The 19,291-nt window shown below is 41.0% G+C and overlaps 1 protein-coding gene across 3 annotated transcripts in view; it reads left to right on the top strand.

The window, feature by feature from the left end:
* SEPTIN10 (septin 10) overlaps nt 1–19,065 on the top strand; it is a 40,982-nt gene extending 21,917 nt beyond the window's left edge. The window contains exons 7-12 of one of the 3 annotated variants that reach the window (XM_075918136.2): nt 150–318; nt 10,477–10,545; nt 13,292–13,424; nt 15,936–16,126; nt 16,373–16,538; nt 17,868–19,065. In XM_075918136.2, the coding sequence (XP_075774251.1) occupies nt 150–318; nt 10,477–10,545; nt 13,292–13,424; nt 15,936–16,126; nt 16,373–16,502 (692 nt within the window). In that variant the 3' untranslated portion in view covers nt 16,503–16,538; nt 17,868–19,065. The remainder of the gene's footprint in view (nt 1–149; nt 319–10,476; nt 10,546–13,291; nt 13,425–15,935; nt 16,127–16,372; nt 16,539–17,867) is intronic. The other 2 variants (XM_075918142.2, XM_075918147.2) reach the window with 2 other exon arrangements.
* Nucleotides 19,066–19,291: the final 226 nt, after the last annotated feature.

Here is a 19,291-nt window from a genome sequence, read left to right as displayed (position 1 = left end):
CATGAGGCAGCTACTAAGTAAAAGAAACTAGCAACATTTCCCTCTTTCTCCCCCCCAAAAATTAATCAGCTAATTGAATAGAAAATACTATTCTGTGGTATAATTGTATATTTTTATGTCAATATCTTTATTATTATTTAACTGAATAGTGGAAAATGAGAACCATTGTGACTTTGTAAAGCTTCGTGAGATGCTTATTTGCACAAATATGGAAGACCTGAGAGAGCAGACTCATGCACGCCATTATGAGCTCTACAGACGCTGTAAACTGGAAGAGATGGGCTTCAGAGACACAGGCCCTGAAAACAAACCTGTCAGGTAAGGGGTGAATCCTGTAGCTTGAATGTTGAGTCCATTCCTTCCTTCCATTATGATCCATGATCCTCTATAATCTGAAAGAAAAGATGGAAGATTATGTATTTTCGCACAATACAGGAAACAAATAATGCTGTCTGAAGGAAATATCACTAATACAAGAAAATTGTATTTTTATCTAGTTGTCGCCACTGTATACTATATGTGTGTGTAATATGGTGCGACTCACTAGTGTGGCACCTACTGCTGGTCACTGGGAATTAGCACTGCTCAATGCTGGAGCACCCTTTTCCAGCTGGTGTTGCACTTACTGTTTTCTGTTAATCGCTGTCTCTGCAACCTTGCTTTAAAACGTACGTACCTCAAAGATGATGGTGCCCTTCCCTTCAGGTCCTGGCCCACGGCAGTGCCGCCATGCTCTGGAGTCCTCCCCCTCAAGGAACTCCCAAACCCATACACCCACCTTTCCTCAGAGACCCTACTGCCATTTGTAATCTAGCTTCTTACCTCCTGGACAAACTGCAGTCTTACATGGCCACTCATCATAGGCAAGGGGGTGTGAACCTGCTGCCTTTGACTGCCTTGGCTGCCTTCCTGATATCCCTCAGGCTCCTGTTGCTGGGCATTCTTGGGCTAACCCTGTCTTTCCACAGCACTTCTTTGTCCATGGTACCCTGGCTAGCAGGCAGCTAGGTCCTTCTCCCTCCAGGGCGCAGCCTAGCCAGCCATCTCTTTTATAAATCCCTCCTGGGTTCTGATTGGCTGCTGCAAGGCCTCCCATGCTTGGTCCCCTAGCTACAGCTCAGAGCTGTTTTTAACCCTTTTTATGCCTTATGTGACATGACTGTTTTAGAAGAATACAGACCGTTTCTGTATCTTTCACAAATCATGTCTGTTTTATTCCAAAACAAGATTGACTTGCAATCAAATTTGGCAGTCCACATTCTTCTATATATGTAGATTATTTGCTATTCTTTTCTATTGCCCTTGGAACAAATTCCAACATAACCTTTCCCTTTTTTTTTTTTTTTTTTTTAAGACTTCAACTTTGCTGTTTTGCCTTGTCTGTTATTGATATCTGATGCAGAAGTGATAGTGTGATTAGATTCCATGTTAGAAATAATTAAAGAAATAACTTAAATCCTATAAAACTACTGGTACTACATTTAACTTGTCACATCTTTACCCATAAAAATTAGATTTTTTTTTGATGACACAGAATTCCTTCAAATAGCCTGTCTTAGAATTAATGGAGGATTCAAAAAAATCTTATGAAGAGCAAACAAGAGAGAGTTTTCTTATAATCAAGTTTTTTTATGTAATTCCACTTTGCACAGGAAGTCTTCATGATTGCTATCAACAATTTTTCTATTTTTCTAACTTTCTGACCTCTTATTTCTTTATGTAGCCTCCTCTTTGTCCATATGTGACTATTTAATTTGTATGTGCACATTGTGTGTTAGAATTCTTCCAGAAATAGACTCCTGAAGTGATGATTTTTCTCTCCTCCCAGTTTATAATTAGCATTCAAATTCTGTTGAGAAAGGAAATCTCAAGTGCCAATTTACTGCTGTGCAGTATTGGTGGCCAACTCTGGGCTGGAATATACATAAAAAACAGTAAAATATCTTGGAACTAAAAATGTTTTTTAGTGCTTCGACTCCTCATTAGCTGATATTTTTATATCTTGTCATCTTAATACTTAAAAAATAATATGCTTTCTAATTAGTTTTAGAATAGTTTTTCTATTTGCATAAATTCTCAGCTTTCATCTTTGTCCGCATAAAGAAGTTACAAAGCAGCAGCAACAGATATGAACCGCAAAATACTAATGTTTAAGACAACATAATTTTTGGCATTGATTAAATGAATTACCAATTTTAACAATATACTGGCAAATGAGCTCATTTTGACACATGATTATGCTGGATGTGAGAGTGCTTTCCAAGAGATTTAAAGACCTTCATGAAATTTTTCTAGCTCTAACAAACAGGTTGCAATGTAGAACATCAGCTGCCATAAGAGAAATCTGAATGTAACTGCACATGTATAGAACAGTTGATTAGATAATATTGTGTTGTCTTCCAGTCAAGATACTATGTAGTTGATTACATCATTCTTGACCAAACCTAAGGATCAGATTCAGTGGGAATCTTTCCATTTGCTTTTACTTCAGCAGGCTTTATATCAGGGTCTAAAAGCCCTGGCAGCTGAATAATTCTTCCTTCAAATGGGGAAATTGTTCTTGTAAATGGTAAAAGTTTTTAGCTGGCCTTATTAGAGACAGGTTCATTAATACAGTAAACTTCTGATAATCCAGCACCTTTAGGACCCAGGGGGTGCCGGATTATCAGATATGATGGACTATTGGAAGGGGAAGCTATGAGGCGTGTGGGATGGGAGAGCGGTGCTGCGGTACCAACCTGGCAGCACCCCAGCTGCTCTGCCCCAGGCATCCCCAAGTCAGCCGCTGTTGAAACTGACCAGTGGCTGACTCGGGGAAGCCCGGGACAGAGCAGCTCCAATTGTCCGGCTGCCTGGAACACTTCTGGGTTCCAGGTGGTACTGGACTATCAGGAGTGCCGGACCATTGGATGCCAGACAACTGGAGTTTTACTGTATCACTGTATTGCAACTGGCAAATTTAGTTTCAACTGCTATTGGGAAATGGCTATAGTCAGTATCATAGGGTATGTCTACACTACCCCGCTAGTTCGAACTAGCGGGGTAATGTAGGCATATACTGCACTTGCAAATGAAGCCCGGGATTTGAATTTCCCGGGCTTCATTTGCATAAGCGGGGAGCCGCCATTTTTAAATCCCCGCTGGTTCGAACCCCGTGCAGCGCGGCTACACGGGGCTCGAACTAGGTAGTTCGGACTAGGGTACCTATTCCGAACTACCGGTACACCTCGTTTCACGAGGAGTAACGGTAGTTCGGAATAGGAACCTAGTTCGAACTACCTAGTTCGAGCCCCGTGTAGCCGCGCTGCACGGGGTTCGAAGCAGCGGGGATTTAAAACTGGCGGCTCCCCGCTTATGCAAATGAACCCTGGGAAATTCAAATCCCGGGCTTCATTTGCAAGTGCGGTATGCCTACATTACCCCGCTAGTTCGAACTAGGAGGGTAGTGTAGACATACCCATAGACTGTACTGTAGTCAACATATTTTTCTTTTCTTCACATTTATGTTCATTAACATCATCAATGTTTCTTAACACTGGTGTTCATATAGTTGCAATTTTTTCAACAAAAGAAATATGATATCTGAACACCATGCTACTGAAAGCTTTAAACTGTTTGCAGGCCTAAAGTTGCAGCATTATTCCCAGGGGTCATCAAATTATGGAAAACCCTACTCGCCAGACAAAAAAGGGACTCGCCAGCCTCCCCCACAAAAAGTTTTTTTTTTTAATGGCATAAATTCCTAATAAGAATAAGAACAGTAATTACTAATAAGTTATTAATAAATATCACCCAAGTTATTAATAAATATCTTATAAACCTCTATCTTTTCTCTATGCTGCCATGTCTCCTCTCCTTGCTCCATCAGCTCCCCTGGTGCCTGCTGCCCCCCAACCCCTCACCCTCCTCTGCTGTCCTGACTCTTGCCCTTCTCATTGCCCTCAGCCTTCCTGAGACCTGCCCCCCTCCGCCAGCCCTTCTCTCCCCCCTGTGCCCACTTCTCCAATAGCCCCACTCGGATCATGTGAGCTACCCCTCCTCATCCCCTCTTCTAACACCTCCCTCCACACACCTGCCCTGCCTCTCTCCTCTGGTGCTGGTCCCTCCCCTACAGGTGTCTGCCCCTCTGCTTCACCCCCAGAATCCCCTGGCACCTGTACCCTCCTGATGCCTCCCCCTTCCCTCACTGCCCCTGTCCCCTTTGCCCTCTTTTTCCCTGATACCCACTCCCTCACCACCCTCTGCCCCCGTTTCCCTCATGCCCCTGTGCCCCTCAGACATGCCTTGCTCCATCCCCGCCTTCCTCATGCCCACCTCTTCTTTAAAGCCTTCTCCCAGCACCTCTCCCTCCCCCATCTAGCCCCCAGTGCTCTTACCCTCTCGTCTCCCAGCATCACCCTGTCCCTCCTCCCACTGACACCTCCCCTCCTGTCCTTTCCCTTATTGTCCGCACTTGGCCCCCTGGGATTTGTCTCTCCTGCACCCCTGTCCCTTGGTGCCTTCCCCCTTTCTTCTTCTTCTTCTCCTGACCTCCTCCCCTCTCCTCAGCACAAGTCCCTTCCCCATATTTTTCCCCTCCCCCAGGGCCAGCTCTAGGTTTTTTGCTTCCCCAAGCAAAACATTTTTTGGCTGCCCCCGCCCGCCCTTTTTGTTGTCTTTTACACACGTTTGCATTTTGCAATAGGTTTTTTTGTTGTTGTTTTCATTTTTATCCTGGCATTTTAGCCCTGTAAATAGCATTTTCATTTGTTTTTTTCCATAAAGGCAAAGGAGCTTCAAGTGAACTCCCCCTTTCACTCCCTGCTGGGTCACAGCAGCTTTTTCCCTGCCCTGTCCAGCCCCTCTCAATGGACAAACACCCTTTGCTCCTGACCCACAGGGAGAGCAGGGTGCAGGGACAGGACAGAGCCAGAGGGGTGCAGGGAACAGCGGGAGGCATGGGGGTGGCGCGGGGAATGAGAGGCACTGAGCCAGAGGGATGCAGGGATCGTGGGGAGCAGGGTGCAGTGGAGGCATGGGGAATGGGAGGGGCAGAGGGATCAAGGTTTAGGGGCAGTGCAGGGAATGGGCAGCACAGAGCTGGGGGGGGGCAGGGATCGGGGGGGGGAGCAGGGAGTGGTATGCAAGGGCGGCACAGAGCCAAAGGGTCGCAGGGAAGAGGGAGAGCAGGGGGTCCAGGGTGCAGGGGAGTAGGGCCGGCGTGGGGAACGGGTGGTGCGAAGACAAAGGGGGGCTGGGGCCGTGGCAGGACTGGAGCCAGCGGGGCGGGCCCTGGCTGTGCCGCACGCTGCAGCCAGCTCCCAGGGACACGCGGCCAGAGCCGAGCTGCCGCAGCCCTTTAAAATCAGCTGGGCCATGTCACGCCAGTGTCCTGGCGTCCCGCCCTGCCTCCTCGCGCTGGAGCTGCACGCAGGCAGCCTGGTGGCAAGAATCACCGCACTTCCCCCTTTCCAGTGGTGCTCTGCTCCTCCGCTGGCCGGCAAATTGGATGGGGCCACACTGCCCATAGTGCGGGCTTACGCCAGCCTGTCACAACGGCCCACAGGGCCAGTCTGCCCCTGCACTTGCCAGCTGGCAAAATCTACTCGCCACGGGTGAGTGTATTTGTCGAGCCCTGATTATTCCTATCAGTTTTAACACTACTTCCTCGATGTTGATTGGAATTATATTCTTTGGCAATAAATCAAAATTACAGAAAGCTCTAACAGTGGTTGATGTGTGGCCATTGGGGGCCTATTGAATAGCTAGCCTACTAAGAACCCTGTGTTTGATGGCAAGGATACTCTCAACAGATGAATTAGATATGCTTAGCCACAACTATTGAAGGCACTATTGTTTTTTAAGGAGAGAAATAAGTACAGTTAAAGAATTTAAACTGAGGAAATAATTGATTTATTGTGACAAAAATAAGCAGGATCTGCATGCAGTTCTCCCTGTGCTCTGTACCACAATGAAAATTACACTGATGACTAAAAAAGAAGGACCTGGTATGTCTGAAGGAAAATGTTCATAACTACATAATGAAAAGAGACAATTCAGAGGATTCATTTGATATACAGCAAGCCCAATAATATAACATTTTCCATAAAGCTTTTGATGGAACTGCTACCCAAATCATAGACTAAACAAGGGGTGGGCAAAAGGGCCTCTGCGGGCTGGATCCAGCCCGCTATGCGGGTTGATCCAGACCACTGTGGCCTTGCCGTTCCCCCGTCCCCAGGCCAGTTACGACCCGGGGGCAGGGGAGCACACAAAGCTTCCTCCCACCCTGTGAAGAGCATACAGCGCTTTGAAGTGCCGTGTGCTGCTCGCAGGGCGGGAGGAGCTGTCACACGCTCCCCCACCCCCAAGTCCTGATTGTCCTGGGAGCAGGAGGAGCATGCAAAGTTTCCTCCACCCTCCCCCTCACCCTGCGAAGAGTGCACTGCACTTCAAAGTGCCATACGCTTGCGCAGGGCGAGGGAAGCTTAGCACATCTGCCTTGCCCCCAGGCCAGTCAGGACGTCTCCTCCCACCCTGCCAGCAGTGCGTGGCACTTTGAAGTGCCGTGTGCTCCTCGCAGGGTGGGGGTAGCAGGAAGAGGCTTCGCGTGCTCCCTCAGACCAATCAGGCCCTGGGAGTGGGGGAGTGTGTGAAGCCTCTTCCCGCCCTGCTGGGCATGGGTGCCTAGTGGGAAGGGCAGAGCAAAGGGGCTCTCCCACCCCCAGACTCACCAATGATGGTCTGGGGCTGGGGAAACCCAGAAGCATTCTGGCCCCACCCTTTCTAGATTAGGCACCAGCCCTTCGGTGGTGGCTGGGGCCCACTTAAAATTTTTTTAAAGTGGCCCCTGGCCAGAAATTATTGTCCACCCTTGGAATAAACTATGGAAATTAAATTAGAATTAAATCCATCAGCAAAAAGGGGAAAAGGGTAGCTCTACAACAGAGACAATACAGTAGGTCCTCAGTAAATCCCACTTTATTGAACTGCAAATCCAGTCATTGCTGAGAAGAATGACCATCTTGGCAAGCTTTTCAGCAAAAATGTATTTACAAAGTGAGTTAAATAACTAATTACTAAAACTCCAGCACTTTTACAAAATAGATATACATTTGCTACTATTTAGTAGTATTTTACAGTACTAAATATTAGTAAGCATATTATAGTATATTAAAATTATTGCACAAATAATTACTGAATGAATGCGAGTACCTCTAGGGAAGTCTTCCCTGACTTTTTATAATTGTTCACCTGCAAAATCTGACAATCTACAATGGGTTTCACAAAAAGTATAAAGTAGCAACATTTTGCTATATTTCAATAATAAGCTGGCTTTGCTTCATTAAGAGCTTTGTGGTGTTGGATATATGTCATTTTGATGATTTAATAAATGCATACCCTCATATAATTGCCCCTAATTAATGACTGATAATTTTGAATTTGAGTAGTATATTAGCTTTTAGTCCAAAACTATTCATTTTGCAGGGCAATTGCAATAGATTTTGTATTGTCAAGACAGCTGATCAAGTCATAGGCAGAGAGAACCGTAATTGTTTTTTATAAATTGGCTAGTATGAAAAATTACGTTGGTAAGCATCCATTGCATATAAGTCAGTAGACGTGTTATGTCCAAAAGCATGCTAGGTCCTCTCAGAAAACCTGTAAAGAAACCCTATTCCAAACTAAAAAGTTAAAAACATACAGTGTACAAGTGGGTGTAACAAGAAATAAGGATGGAGAGCAAAGATAGCAATGTACCATGGTTAAATAGGCCAATAAATATAGCAGGCCTCTTAATCTTATGTTCTCTGAGTTTGCTTAGTAATAAGAACAGTTAACTATGTTTCATTTGTAGCTACATTCCAGACATTTTTTTAGTTATAATGGAATTCTAACACACCACTATATTTAACACCCAAGGGACTTAAATGGAACTGGGTGTAATTTAGATTGTGTTAATCTTAGTTAAGTATGACTACTCACTACATCTTGTTACCTATGCCTTGTAAAAAATACTTGTATGGAAAGAGAGATTAGACGAATCACTTAGGTACATGATGAGAGAGGGCCTCACACGTGAAGTATATCCCAAAATGATATTAAGTGTAGGTGATGCATACTAAGCAAACATCAGTTTAATCAGAGATGAGTGGTATAAACAGTTTGTGAAACTAGAATTCATCATCTAACTCTGTGTAGGGTTCATTATTTGAAGTCAAACATAATTAGTTTTGTCATTTGGTTAGAACTCTTATTTACTAGCCCTGATGATAGCCAGCCTGTTACCAGTCTGGAAGTTAAGTTGTTAAAGGATTCAGAATGTAATGAGGAGGAGAAAGAGAAAGACAGAAAAAAATAATTGTATGGTAGCTCTTTGAAGAGAATACATGAATAGATCTGCAAGCTACAATTTAAAAGTCCAGAAATCTTCCAGGATATTACTTGTGTCATGTACTTGAATTACATAGATTACTCTTAAAGGTGAGTGTCTCTGCTTGCTGCCAGCCATAATCCATCAGAGCCTGATTCTGACAGGTGCAGAGCAACTGCAACTTCCTTGGAATAAATAGTTGTGGGAGTTCATCCCCATTTATATATGGCCATTAACATAGGAGTTATGCTGACTAGAGCTATTGGTCTCTTTAAAGTGAAATTACTGTCCTAAAGTCCATTTTCCATTGATATGAATTATCATTACCTGTACCTCATCAATATGTTGGAAATCTATGATTGGAATTATATTGTGCCCTGATCCAGCAGAAGTTTGTTCTCTCTTCCTTCCCCTGCTGTAGATAGAAGCATTTGCCAGGTATGCAGACTGAGTCTGGAATGAAGTGACTCCTGGCTTTTGACTGGTTCCTGAACTGAGTAGGAGGTTAGCTGATAGCTAATAAGCATCCTTCATGCAGTCCATTGGTTGCTGACCCGATGCTGTGTTAGGGCCCACTTCTGGATATTTCCTAAATCATTTTCTTAGAAAATATTTATCCTCTGGCTGAAGAAAACTCATGATCACAGAAACATTGAAAAATAGATAGTACTAGTTTGCATAGATGGAAACAGCTTGTAAAAGGATGCTTGTTTGCTTTCTTGGTTCGAAGCTAATCTATCTTTCTTCTTTATTTTTCTAACATGTGCATCTCAGAAGCTTCCCAGATAATTTCTTTTAAAGGGAACAGAATGCCCACAATTGGTGCAACCAGTTATTCCTTGGTCTAATTATCCTTTTTTAAGCCAGGCTGTTGTATTACATTTTAAATTCCTCAAAGCAGGCACTTGTCCTTGTTCTGAAGGATTTCAGAGAAGAGCAACAAGAGAGATTAGGAAATGAAAAAGTTCTCCATGTGAAGAAAGATTGAGATTGTTTACTGTAAAAAGATGATGAATAAAAAGGGACATGATACAAGTTTAGAGAAGGTTGATTGGTAGATTCTGTCATCCTAGGCCATAATTTAAGAGCAAGGAGAAATTAAGTGAAATTGAAAGGCTGCAAAAATCAAAAATTATAAGATGAAGAATTTTCCATCACAATGACCTGATGTCTTTGAAATCAGAAACTAGAGAGGTTCAGTGAGGATTTGGATGTTTGGCAATTCTTGCTATCCAGTGACTTTCATAGTGTGATTTATAGACCCTTAGACATCTGCAAGTTGTTTTATGATTTCCAAAGTTATCCACACCTCTGAACATTTTTAGACGTCTGCAAATGAAATAGGTTTGAAAACCACTGATACAGATTTTATATTTAGTGCCTTTAAAAGTATTGGAAAGGATATAAAGCCTCTGGTGTAAAGCCTGACACACATCTTTAACTACTAGATACTAGGGTGAAACTGTGCTGGGGCCAGACTTTTTCTCAGCTTCCTACACTGGTTTCTGTCACCTAATGAAGTTTCTGTTGCTTGCCACTGACATAGATGGGATACTGGACTAGATGGATCATAGGCCTGAACCACCACTATGAGAATTCTTGTTTCCCATCTGTTATGTAAAGTGCTGTGCTGCCTGTATATGTAAAGAATAAATATAAAAACATGATAGCTAAAAAGGTTTTAAATTTCATCCTTAGCCAGTCATTTAGATATGTGTTGCCTCTTGTTTAAACCTTTATTTGGGCAAACACCTAAGTAAGTATAAGCAGGTGGGCCAAAACCTCTGGGATAGTCTGAGTCGAAGAACTCCCTAAAACACCTTACCACAGTCCTCAGAGTTTGACACTGTTAATTGTAGTGCCTTAATTTATGTTGGCTTTTGATAATGAAGAGTTCTAAAACTTTTCTGTTAAGTGGAGAACTTTATTAATAGAATATATCTGAGGAATCAGTTGAATTACTCTTAAGATAGATTATTTGGCTCACTGTTTTTATCAACTCCTAAGTTTGGACTTTGTGAGATGGGTAACACAAATATGAAATGTTGTGTCCTACTGAGTCTGTTTAAATTAAACTAAGTGAACGTGAGCAAAACTTGATTGATTTGAACCTTTGTTTTTAGGGTCCCCCTACTACAGGGTTACAAAGGTAGCAAAAAGTCTATATCTCACAGCCACGCTTCTGTAGAAAGGTATGTTGTAGTACTATAGTGAAGTATGCAGTGTTTTAGTAAGATATTAAATATTATTTACCTTATTTGTGTATAAATGCCCTTGTCACAGACCTTCTTTCATCAACAACCCCTCTTACAGAAAGAGTGATACTATCAGTACTGAGATATAGGGTGTGCCTAGACTACAGAGTTTTGTCAACAAAACTATACCTGCGTCTACACTGCCACTGAGTTCTGTCAACATAATGTCGACAGAACTCAGCAGTTTTGTCGATGGCTGTAAACCTCATTCTACAAGGAATAATGCCTTTTGTCGACAGAGTTCTGTCGACAGTAGGCGTTATTGCATCTACACTATCCTTTGCATCTACACTGTCATGTCAACAAAGCGGCTTGCTTTGTCGACAGAACTGGATGTAGTCTAGACGCTCTTTGTCGACAGTATCTGTCGACAAAACTTCTGTCGACAAAAGCCTGTAGTCTAGACGTGCCCATAGTAACTTACTTCTGTCTTAGTCTTTATAACCCTCATTGGGAGAATAGAAGAGGAAGGAAAGTAGCGTTGAAAAATTATTCATTAATCTACCAGTGGTGTCAAACTCTTACCTGGTAGATTACACTGAAGATTAATTTGAGTGGTACGAGTTTAACAGGACTTACATCTGTTAATGTGCCAAAAAGGAAGAACATAAGTTAATGAATAAAAAGATATTGAAGCAGTGTTTCAGCAGCCTGGGAGGAAGCCAGGAACCTTGCTCTGGATAACAGAGGAAAAATGCCAAGTTGGCAGCCAGAAAAGAAAATCAGATTATTAGAAAAAGCAAATGGGGCACATCTGTAACATCACAATAGAGAGGGGCATCATTGCTAATGCTAAGATTTTGTCATGGTTATTTTTAGTAAAAGTCTCTGACAGGTGGTGGATAGGTTGACAATACACAATAATTCCCAGAGGTCCTTTACTTCTCTGCGTCTTTTACTAAAAATAATGGGGAATAGGGGGAGCAGCATGGGGAGCAACGGAAGACCGAACTCCGGGGAGGAGGGATGAGTCTCCCTGTGGAAGAGGAGAACTCCAGCAACCACTACCATGGTGGCTGACAGCTCCAGGGCCCCCACTGCCACCCTGGTGGCTCAGAGATCCTTCAGTGTCTCAGAGGTGCAGCGGCCCCAGCAGCTGACAGCTCCAGCACCACTGCCCTGTAGCACAAGGCTGAAGCAGAAAGTGGCACTAAGGTCTTTAAAAGCCATGGATTCCATGATTTTTATGTCAAAATCTTATCCTTAATCATGAATATTTTGAGGATCCTTTCTTGGGGAATAATGCTGATAGGTAGTTCAATAAGGGATAGGGTCAGAGCCTCAGCTACTTTAAATTAAATGACCATATCTACACCAGACGAGGGTCTGGCCCACAAACTCAGTTATCGTAGAATTTGCTGTCTTAAAAAACATTTATTCAGGTACTTTATTGGAAAGAGCATTTTTCATCCAAGAATGACAAACATTTTTCAAAGATAGGTATCTTCTCCCTCTTAAAAGATATGGATACAGGAATAATGGAGCATGATCTAATAAACAGTTTTGTGGTTGTTACCCTGCTGCTGTGTTTTGTGTCCAGGTGTTTGCTTGATGGCCTGAACTGTTTTTACCCTCTTAATAATTTCAAAGATCAGTATGATAAGAGCTTCTGTGGGGGGAAAAAAACTATTAAAAAAATCATGCTAACGATTATGTTGTTAAGGAAATTCAGACATTCCAAAAAATAAGCCTATTTTGTGGATATTAAAATACTTGTAAAATCAGATATCACCTACAGCCACGTAACTATCACAGTTATTCAGTTTTGAAATCACATAAAGAATCCTATGTATTTTGTTTGAAGGTCACATTCTTCCCCTTCATTCAGGTTGGGCCTTTTGACTTCATTTATTTATGAGAGAACTCCTATCCTTTAATAACATCTTGAGTGTCCTAACATCATCTTTTCTTGTAAACTCTAAATCAGGGCTACTCAACATGCGGCTCGTGGGCCACATGTGGCCTGCGGCCCACGGTGCAGTTTGGGTTTATGCAGGGCTCAACACATGGCCTGCAAGTGTGAGCCAAAACAAAAAAGTAGTCAATATAATAATCTTCTGTTGATATGTGTTCTTGTAGTTAAATTCCTGGACTGTCATTGCTCATTAAAAGTGCTGTCATATGGGTGGAAATTGGGTAAATATTGCATATTATTAATATCCGCAGAACTGACTTAAATGGGGCCTGTGTGTTGTGTAGTCTTGCCTGTATCTTTGTATTTATGCCCGTCAGTGTGAAATAAGATATTTGCATATGTATTTGCATATATATGCTACCACACTCAAGTTGCGGCCCTCAGCATGTGCTGTGAGTATCATTGTGGCCCCCGGAGCTTCCAAAGTTGAGTAGCCCTGCTCTAAATCTTGCAGATTGGAGATTGAGGGTGTTCCTAATCCATGTTTAAAAATGTGTAAGAGTCCTAAACTGCTGTAATTTGAAGTGATTCAAATCCGATTATCAGTTTTTAAATCTACCCATCCATGTTTACTTGGATCAAAATCTGTGCAGGGATTAGTTGCTTCTATTTAACTATCATACCTATTATTTGCATATGAGAAATTTGAGAGATTTGTACATGAGCTGAACAACTTGTTGAAGTAATGTGCTAAACTGTATGTACATGCTTTCTTTATATTTCCTTATCTTACAAACAATATGATAGGCTTTAAATTCTCGACTTCAGTCTACAGGAGACCTATGAAGCAAAGAGGCATGAGTTCTTCGGTGAATTGCAGCGGAAGGAGGAGGAAATGAGACAGATGTTTGTACAGAGAGTCAAGGAGAAAGAAGCAATATTGAAAGAAGCTGAGCGAGAGGTAAGTATACATCTCTATTTTTCTTTTTAGTTCACAGGCATTTGGAATATTTGAGCAAAATTACTACTATTGTACCTATTAATTATTAACTTTTGTATAGCACTAGAGCCTAAAGAACAAACTTGGTTAAGTTCCATTGTGCTAAACACTGTACAGTAATATAATAACTACAATAGCATTCCACAAAGGATTTACAGTTAAGGACTGGACACATGGAAAAAAGAAACAAGTGGGCTTGGACAGAGAGTGATGGAGATAGGGTAACATGTAACAGTGTGCACGATTCTTAGCCCTTCTATAGCAATGATCATAGCTCACCATGACCTAGCCATTATCATACTGCAGTTTTCTGCATGTATTATGACAGAGGTGACTTTTGAGGAGGGATGTGAAAGAAGATGTTAACCACAGATTTTGATTGGGAGCATTTTCCATGCATCCTGATTTGCATGGGAAGAAGAACAGAAGTGCTTGTTTCAGAGGTGGGTGATTGAGACTTTGCTGGTAGAGTTAAATTTGGAGTGAACATTGCAGTAAAATGAGTCAAATGGGGTAGGATTACATTGTGAAGTGCTTTTGAAAAAGGACATAATTTGTCATTGGAGATACTAGCCATGTGACCTAAACTTCCTTATAGATTTTTATCAGAACTTTAGCAGCCCCAAACTATCCATCAGACTCACTATACCACAGAATGTGCCCCAAAAAGAAAGTTACACACCTAAACATACTTAAAACCACCTTCACTAAACAAGGGCATCCAGCAGAGAAATAGAGTGTGTTCTGGAAAAGGCCATCAGAATACTTCAGGAGAATGTTCTTCAATACAGAGAAGAAGAAAAAAACTCAAATCACTGACAGCGCACTCTTAGAGACACAATTATTCTGATCTCCTCCTGGTGTAGCTCCACCTGTGCCTCTGGCGGAGGTAGAGTTAGCTATGTGATGAGAGAAGCTATCCTTTTGGCATAGTAGCATCTTCACTATTTTCTGCAATAGCACAGTTGCAGTTCTGCAAATGTCAGACATACTGCTTCTTTCTCCAGTCTTGAAGTAGAGCTCTGTGTAGCTCATAGATTTGTACCTTCCTCTAACAGAAGTTGCTTCAGTAAAAGATACTACCTCACCTACCTTATCTCTCTTATATGCAGGGTTGGTGCTTGGAAAGTTTGTACAGCATTGCTCTCTGTACCTGAACTCTGCCCAGTCTAGGACAGTAGTCCTGCAGTCATTTTAAAATATTGCTCCTCAGATCAGCCTTCTATAGGGCTTACTTGTTAATCTCACAAGTGTGGCAATCCATACTAACAGCTTTAATAGATTTTGACCATACATTGTTCATTTGGATCTATAACTGCACAGATCAAGAGAGTAACTAATTAAGGGTATTTCTACACTCTGGACCTTATATTGGCACAGCTGTATCTCTGCAATTGTGCCAATGTAAGGTCTCCTATGTAGACATGTTATGCCAATGGAGAGCACTCACATGCCAGCAAAATTAAATATCAACCTCTGCTCGTTGTGGGTAATGTTGGTGGGAGATGATCGCATGCTGACATAGAGCTGTTCACTTTTGTCTGTTGTTTTTCACAAAAGTTTTGTTGACAAAAGTGCCTGTGTAGACAAACCCTAATATGTGTTTCTTCAGAAAACAAATCAGTTCCAACAAATATTTTTTTTCTCCAACTACTCAAATTGTAGTCATGGACACTGCACTGCAAACATATACAACCAAATTATGGCTTTCTGGCCTCCCAGTTTTAGCAAGGTAGAAGTCTGATATATTAAACCCAACAATTCCAAACTCTTGAATGTCCTTCTAATCTTTTCTTCTCTTAAAAGTGCCAGTACCAAAGAGCTCCACCACTCCAGTTTATATCAAGTTATTTGTCTTTAGTCACTTGATTGATGATTGGATACTCCTCTGTTAAACCACAAAGGTGGTCCTCCCTTCAGTTCCAGATATTTTACCTGATGCTGCCTAAGGTTTTGATCCATAGAAGATATTTCCTGATGCAGATCCAGTGTTCTTTTTAGTTCTTGCTATTTATGGGTGCCAACATTATGTTGTGTAGTAATCAGTCATCCAGAATAAGGAGGTTTGGTGCTTGTTTAGTACCTGTTAGTGGTAGAAAAGAATTGCCACCCATGTGTGCCCATTTTTAACACAAAATAAAATCTGTAGAAATGGCATCCTAAATGCCCTTTTTTTTTAAAAGCTGTTTGAAAAAAAAAAAGACCAGTTAAGCACTTTTTGTAAATGCATATAAATATGATTGCACTCTGAAAATTTTTTAAAGTTTATTTTAAACAGGATTTTGGTGCTCCTCTGTTTGATTTATGAAGCTGTATACTTATTTTAAGCGCTCAAGATCTGTAAGAAATCTGCAGTAATAAAATGCAAGTTACCTATGCATCTTACAGATTGAGCATTAGTGTGCATTTTCCTATGGCAAGGCTACCACCTTGTGTCACTAGGTGGAAATGCAATTTTTGTGCTGTTAACAGCTACAGGCTAAATTTGAGCATCTTAAGCGACTTCACCAAGAAGAAAGGATGAAGCTGGAGGAAAAAAGAAAACTCCTAGAAGATGATATGATTGCATTCAATAAAAGGAGAACTGCTACTGAGTTACTTCAAGCGCAGGCATTTGCATCTACACCTAGCGTCAGTTTGAAAAAAGACAAGGACCGCAAAAAGTAAGTGCTCATACTAGCAATCTATCTAGGATAAAAAACCAAAACAACCCTTCATATTTCAAAAAGTTATTTAGTCATAACCAAATTTGAATTATTTTAATAAACAATATAAATGTTATGTTGAATACAATGAAAATTACAGTATGAATTATCATTACACTTAAGTCATTGGCTTAAATAACTTGGCTATTTTGACTGATCTGAGGAGCTTCTGTATATACTATGAGAGTTCTTTTTTTCAATAAGGGATCCAGGCTTTCGGCTTGAACTGCTGTGCTTTGATGTCAGAGATCATGAATTTGTGAACATGCAGGAGCAGAGTGAGAGGGAGAAGTTAGAAAGGGACAGAATCTCACACAGGGAATTCCAGAAATAGCAATTGGATGCAGTTGTCAAGTTTTATGGGTTTAGGGTATGTGCTAGTTGTAGAAAATGTAGAATTGTTCTTCATAGTTACTTTTTTCTTGCATTTCTCTTTTCATTCTTTATGCTATCACTGTCTTATCACAGTATCCTATGCTATTTTCTTTTAATGTGGATCTTTGCCAGTGCTAAAGAGTAATCTTTGGCTGTGTCATTGGCAATCATCCAATACCTCCTTTCCACAGAGAAGCCAGTTGCTCTGCCATGTTTGTGATGTGTGATGGTACAATCACAATTAAGTATTTTCAGGTGGTTGTAACATGGTCATACAATGGTGATGTATCTTGAACATGGCCCACATTTTTCACTTTTGGAGCCAATTGACTTTTGTCTTTTGAAAACTTGAAAAAATTGTTGAGTTATGGGATACAGGTTGAACCTTCTTTTATGGCACCCCGGAACCAGAGTGGTCCTGAAAAAGGGAATTTGCTGGACCAGGGGAGGTTAGGCGTTCGGGCTCTCCCGAGGCTCCCCTCCTGGCAGCTGCCTTGGGAGAACCTGGAGACCTGAACTCCTCCATCCCGCCTGTCTCGGTCTGCTGCCCCCAATCTGCTCACGGGGCTCTGCCCCCTAACCCCAGCCTTATGTGCAGTGATGGCAGCAGCTCAGGGGTTTCCTGGTTTTGTTTGCTGCGGCAGCAGTTGTTCCTGAGGTTCTCCATGGGTGGCAGATGCTCCCACGGCACTCTCCCCCCAGGTTGCTGTCCCTGCAGGCTGCTGAACCACGGATGTTGCCGGACCAGGGAATCCTGGACAAGAGAGATTCAACCTATACTTTTTAAAGTAGAACTCCCAAATAACTCATTAAAACAAATATGTTTTCACAAAGAAAATTGGTGCACACAAAATATGTTTTAACTTTTGTGTGTGACAAGAGCAACAAACATAAAATTAATCATTTTGGTGCATTACAATTTAACTTTAAACAAGTGTTTAAAGTGCTTTATTGTTTGTTTCAGTCTTATTGAAATTGAAAGTTCATTTTTGATCAGCCATACAGTTTCATGTCACTGGCCAACTGCTATGCGCAATGTTAGAAGTGACATGGATGCACACATTCCCATGAACGCTGGAGCAAAACCAGGCTTTACTTTTTCTGTATGTATATCAGTCTTCTAGTTCTACCTCACCTTGTCAAAATTGCATCTTGTAAGCAATGTAGCTTTCTTTTCCCTTGATGTCCTATTCTATAACAGTTGTATCTTAAAACGGGCTTATTATAACAGGCTTGTTAACTGTACCATTACCGGTACTTCTTGTGTAAAAAAATTTCCCTGTATTTATGAATGTATACTAATGTATTTTTGTTTCATTTCCAGCTTTATGTAACACAGAGGATTATGGCAACCAAATATTAAAAATTATACAAGCACGCTATGGTCTCCTATGCTTTTTCTTTTTCTTTTGTATTTTTTATCAAACGAGAACTTGGAAAATGACCATTACTACTGGAAGTTCAGAAGAAAAGTATATGGTCAATATGCATACAGTATTGTAAGTTACTGACATTTTAATGTAATTTAATGGACATTACCATTAAGCAGCTGTATTAATATGCCTTTCTACTTTATGTGCGTATGGCCAAGTCACATACACTTAAGGGCACTGTACCAAAGAAAATGTCTCTGCCATAAACAGTTTCCTTTCATAATATGAATGCTGTAATACAGAAGTATTCAGTGAATATATATATTATAACCTTTTGAAAGTAATTTTGATATGTTTATTACTAATAGCATTTAATGTAACTGCTGAAGTATTTTGAAATGTATTAAATATTTAAATCTGCTCAAATAACCACTTATTAATTTTGCTGACAGTGGTTTGTTTTTATAGAAACACTATCTTGATTTTGTGATTTAAGCCTTCTAATGAAAATGAATCATGGTCTTCAGTGGTGCAGTGTTGCATGCTAATATATTTGTAGCTGACATAACTAATTTAAGACCAAGTAATTTAAAAATATGGTCTAATCTAGTTTCATCTTCTTTTCAGTGTTCTGCCTCTTTACTTACATGGTTCAGAAGCTGGGCATTTATAAAATAAACTAGTCTGTTAAAGACACACATGAATATATTTACAAACATGAATTGTCCCAATAGTCCCTTGCATGCATAAATTAAACAGGTGTAAGAATTTCCAAGATTGGAGCCTTACTTTGTATCTCCTTACTACGTAAAGACAAAGTGTTTAGTCACTTACAGAATAGGCTGAAGAATCATATTAAAAAAAAAAAACCCAGACAGACAAACCTTGGAAAGTAACCATAGCTTTGTGGTATTAAAATTATGTCATATAACTAAAACAGATAGCTAAACTTCCCTTTTGTTAACTTCAGCACTTTTGGTTAAAGCACATGTAAAACAATTATTTTAAAATATTAATCCCAATAACTATTTATCTGCAGTAGTCTATAGATAATCTAATTCTTCCAAGATAACTTGTATGTTTTTATGTAATATTTTTGAAATAAAATATTAATACATCACTGAAATAAAATGCACTTGCTGAAATGTCTGAATTGCTTTAAATCCTACTTTTTTGTACATTGGTATTATACACACAGGGTAAGACTCCACATTACTCTTACCCAACAGCCTTTCCTGACTTGCTCCCCAAGCCAGGCCCCTGAGCATATCTGGGTGCTCCTCAGGCTGGGTGGGTGGCACAGCTCTGCTGACACACTCATGCCTCTTCCCTGAAGCAGCTCAACACCGTCTGGTGATACCCTCTGGATCCAGTC

Source organism: Pelodiscus sinensis, chromosome 1 (genome assembly GCF_052426305.1).
Source record: "Pelodiscus sinensis isolate ZL-2025 chromosome 1, ASM5242630v1, whole genome shotgun sequence".
Taxonomy (NCBI): Eukaryota; Metazoa; Chordata; order Testudines; family Trionychidae; genus Pelodiscus; species Pelodiscus sinensis.
The sequence above is the reverse complement of the archived record's forward strand: the minus strand, read 5'-3'. Positions and strand labels throughout refer to the sequence as shown.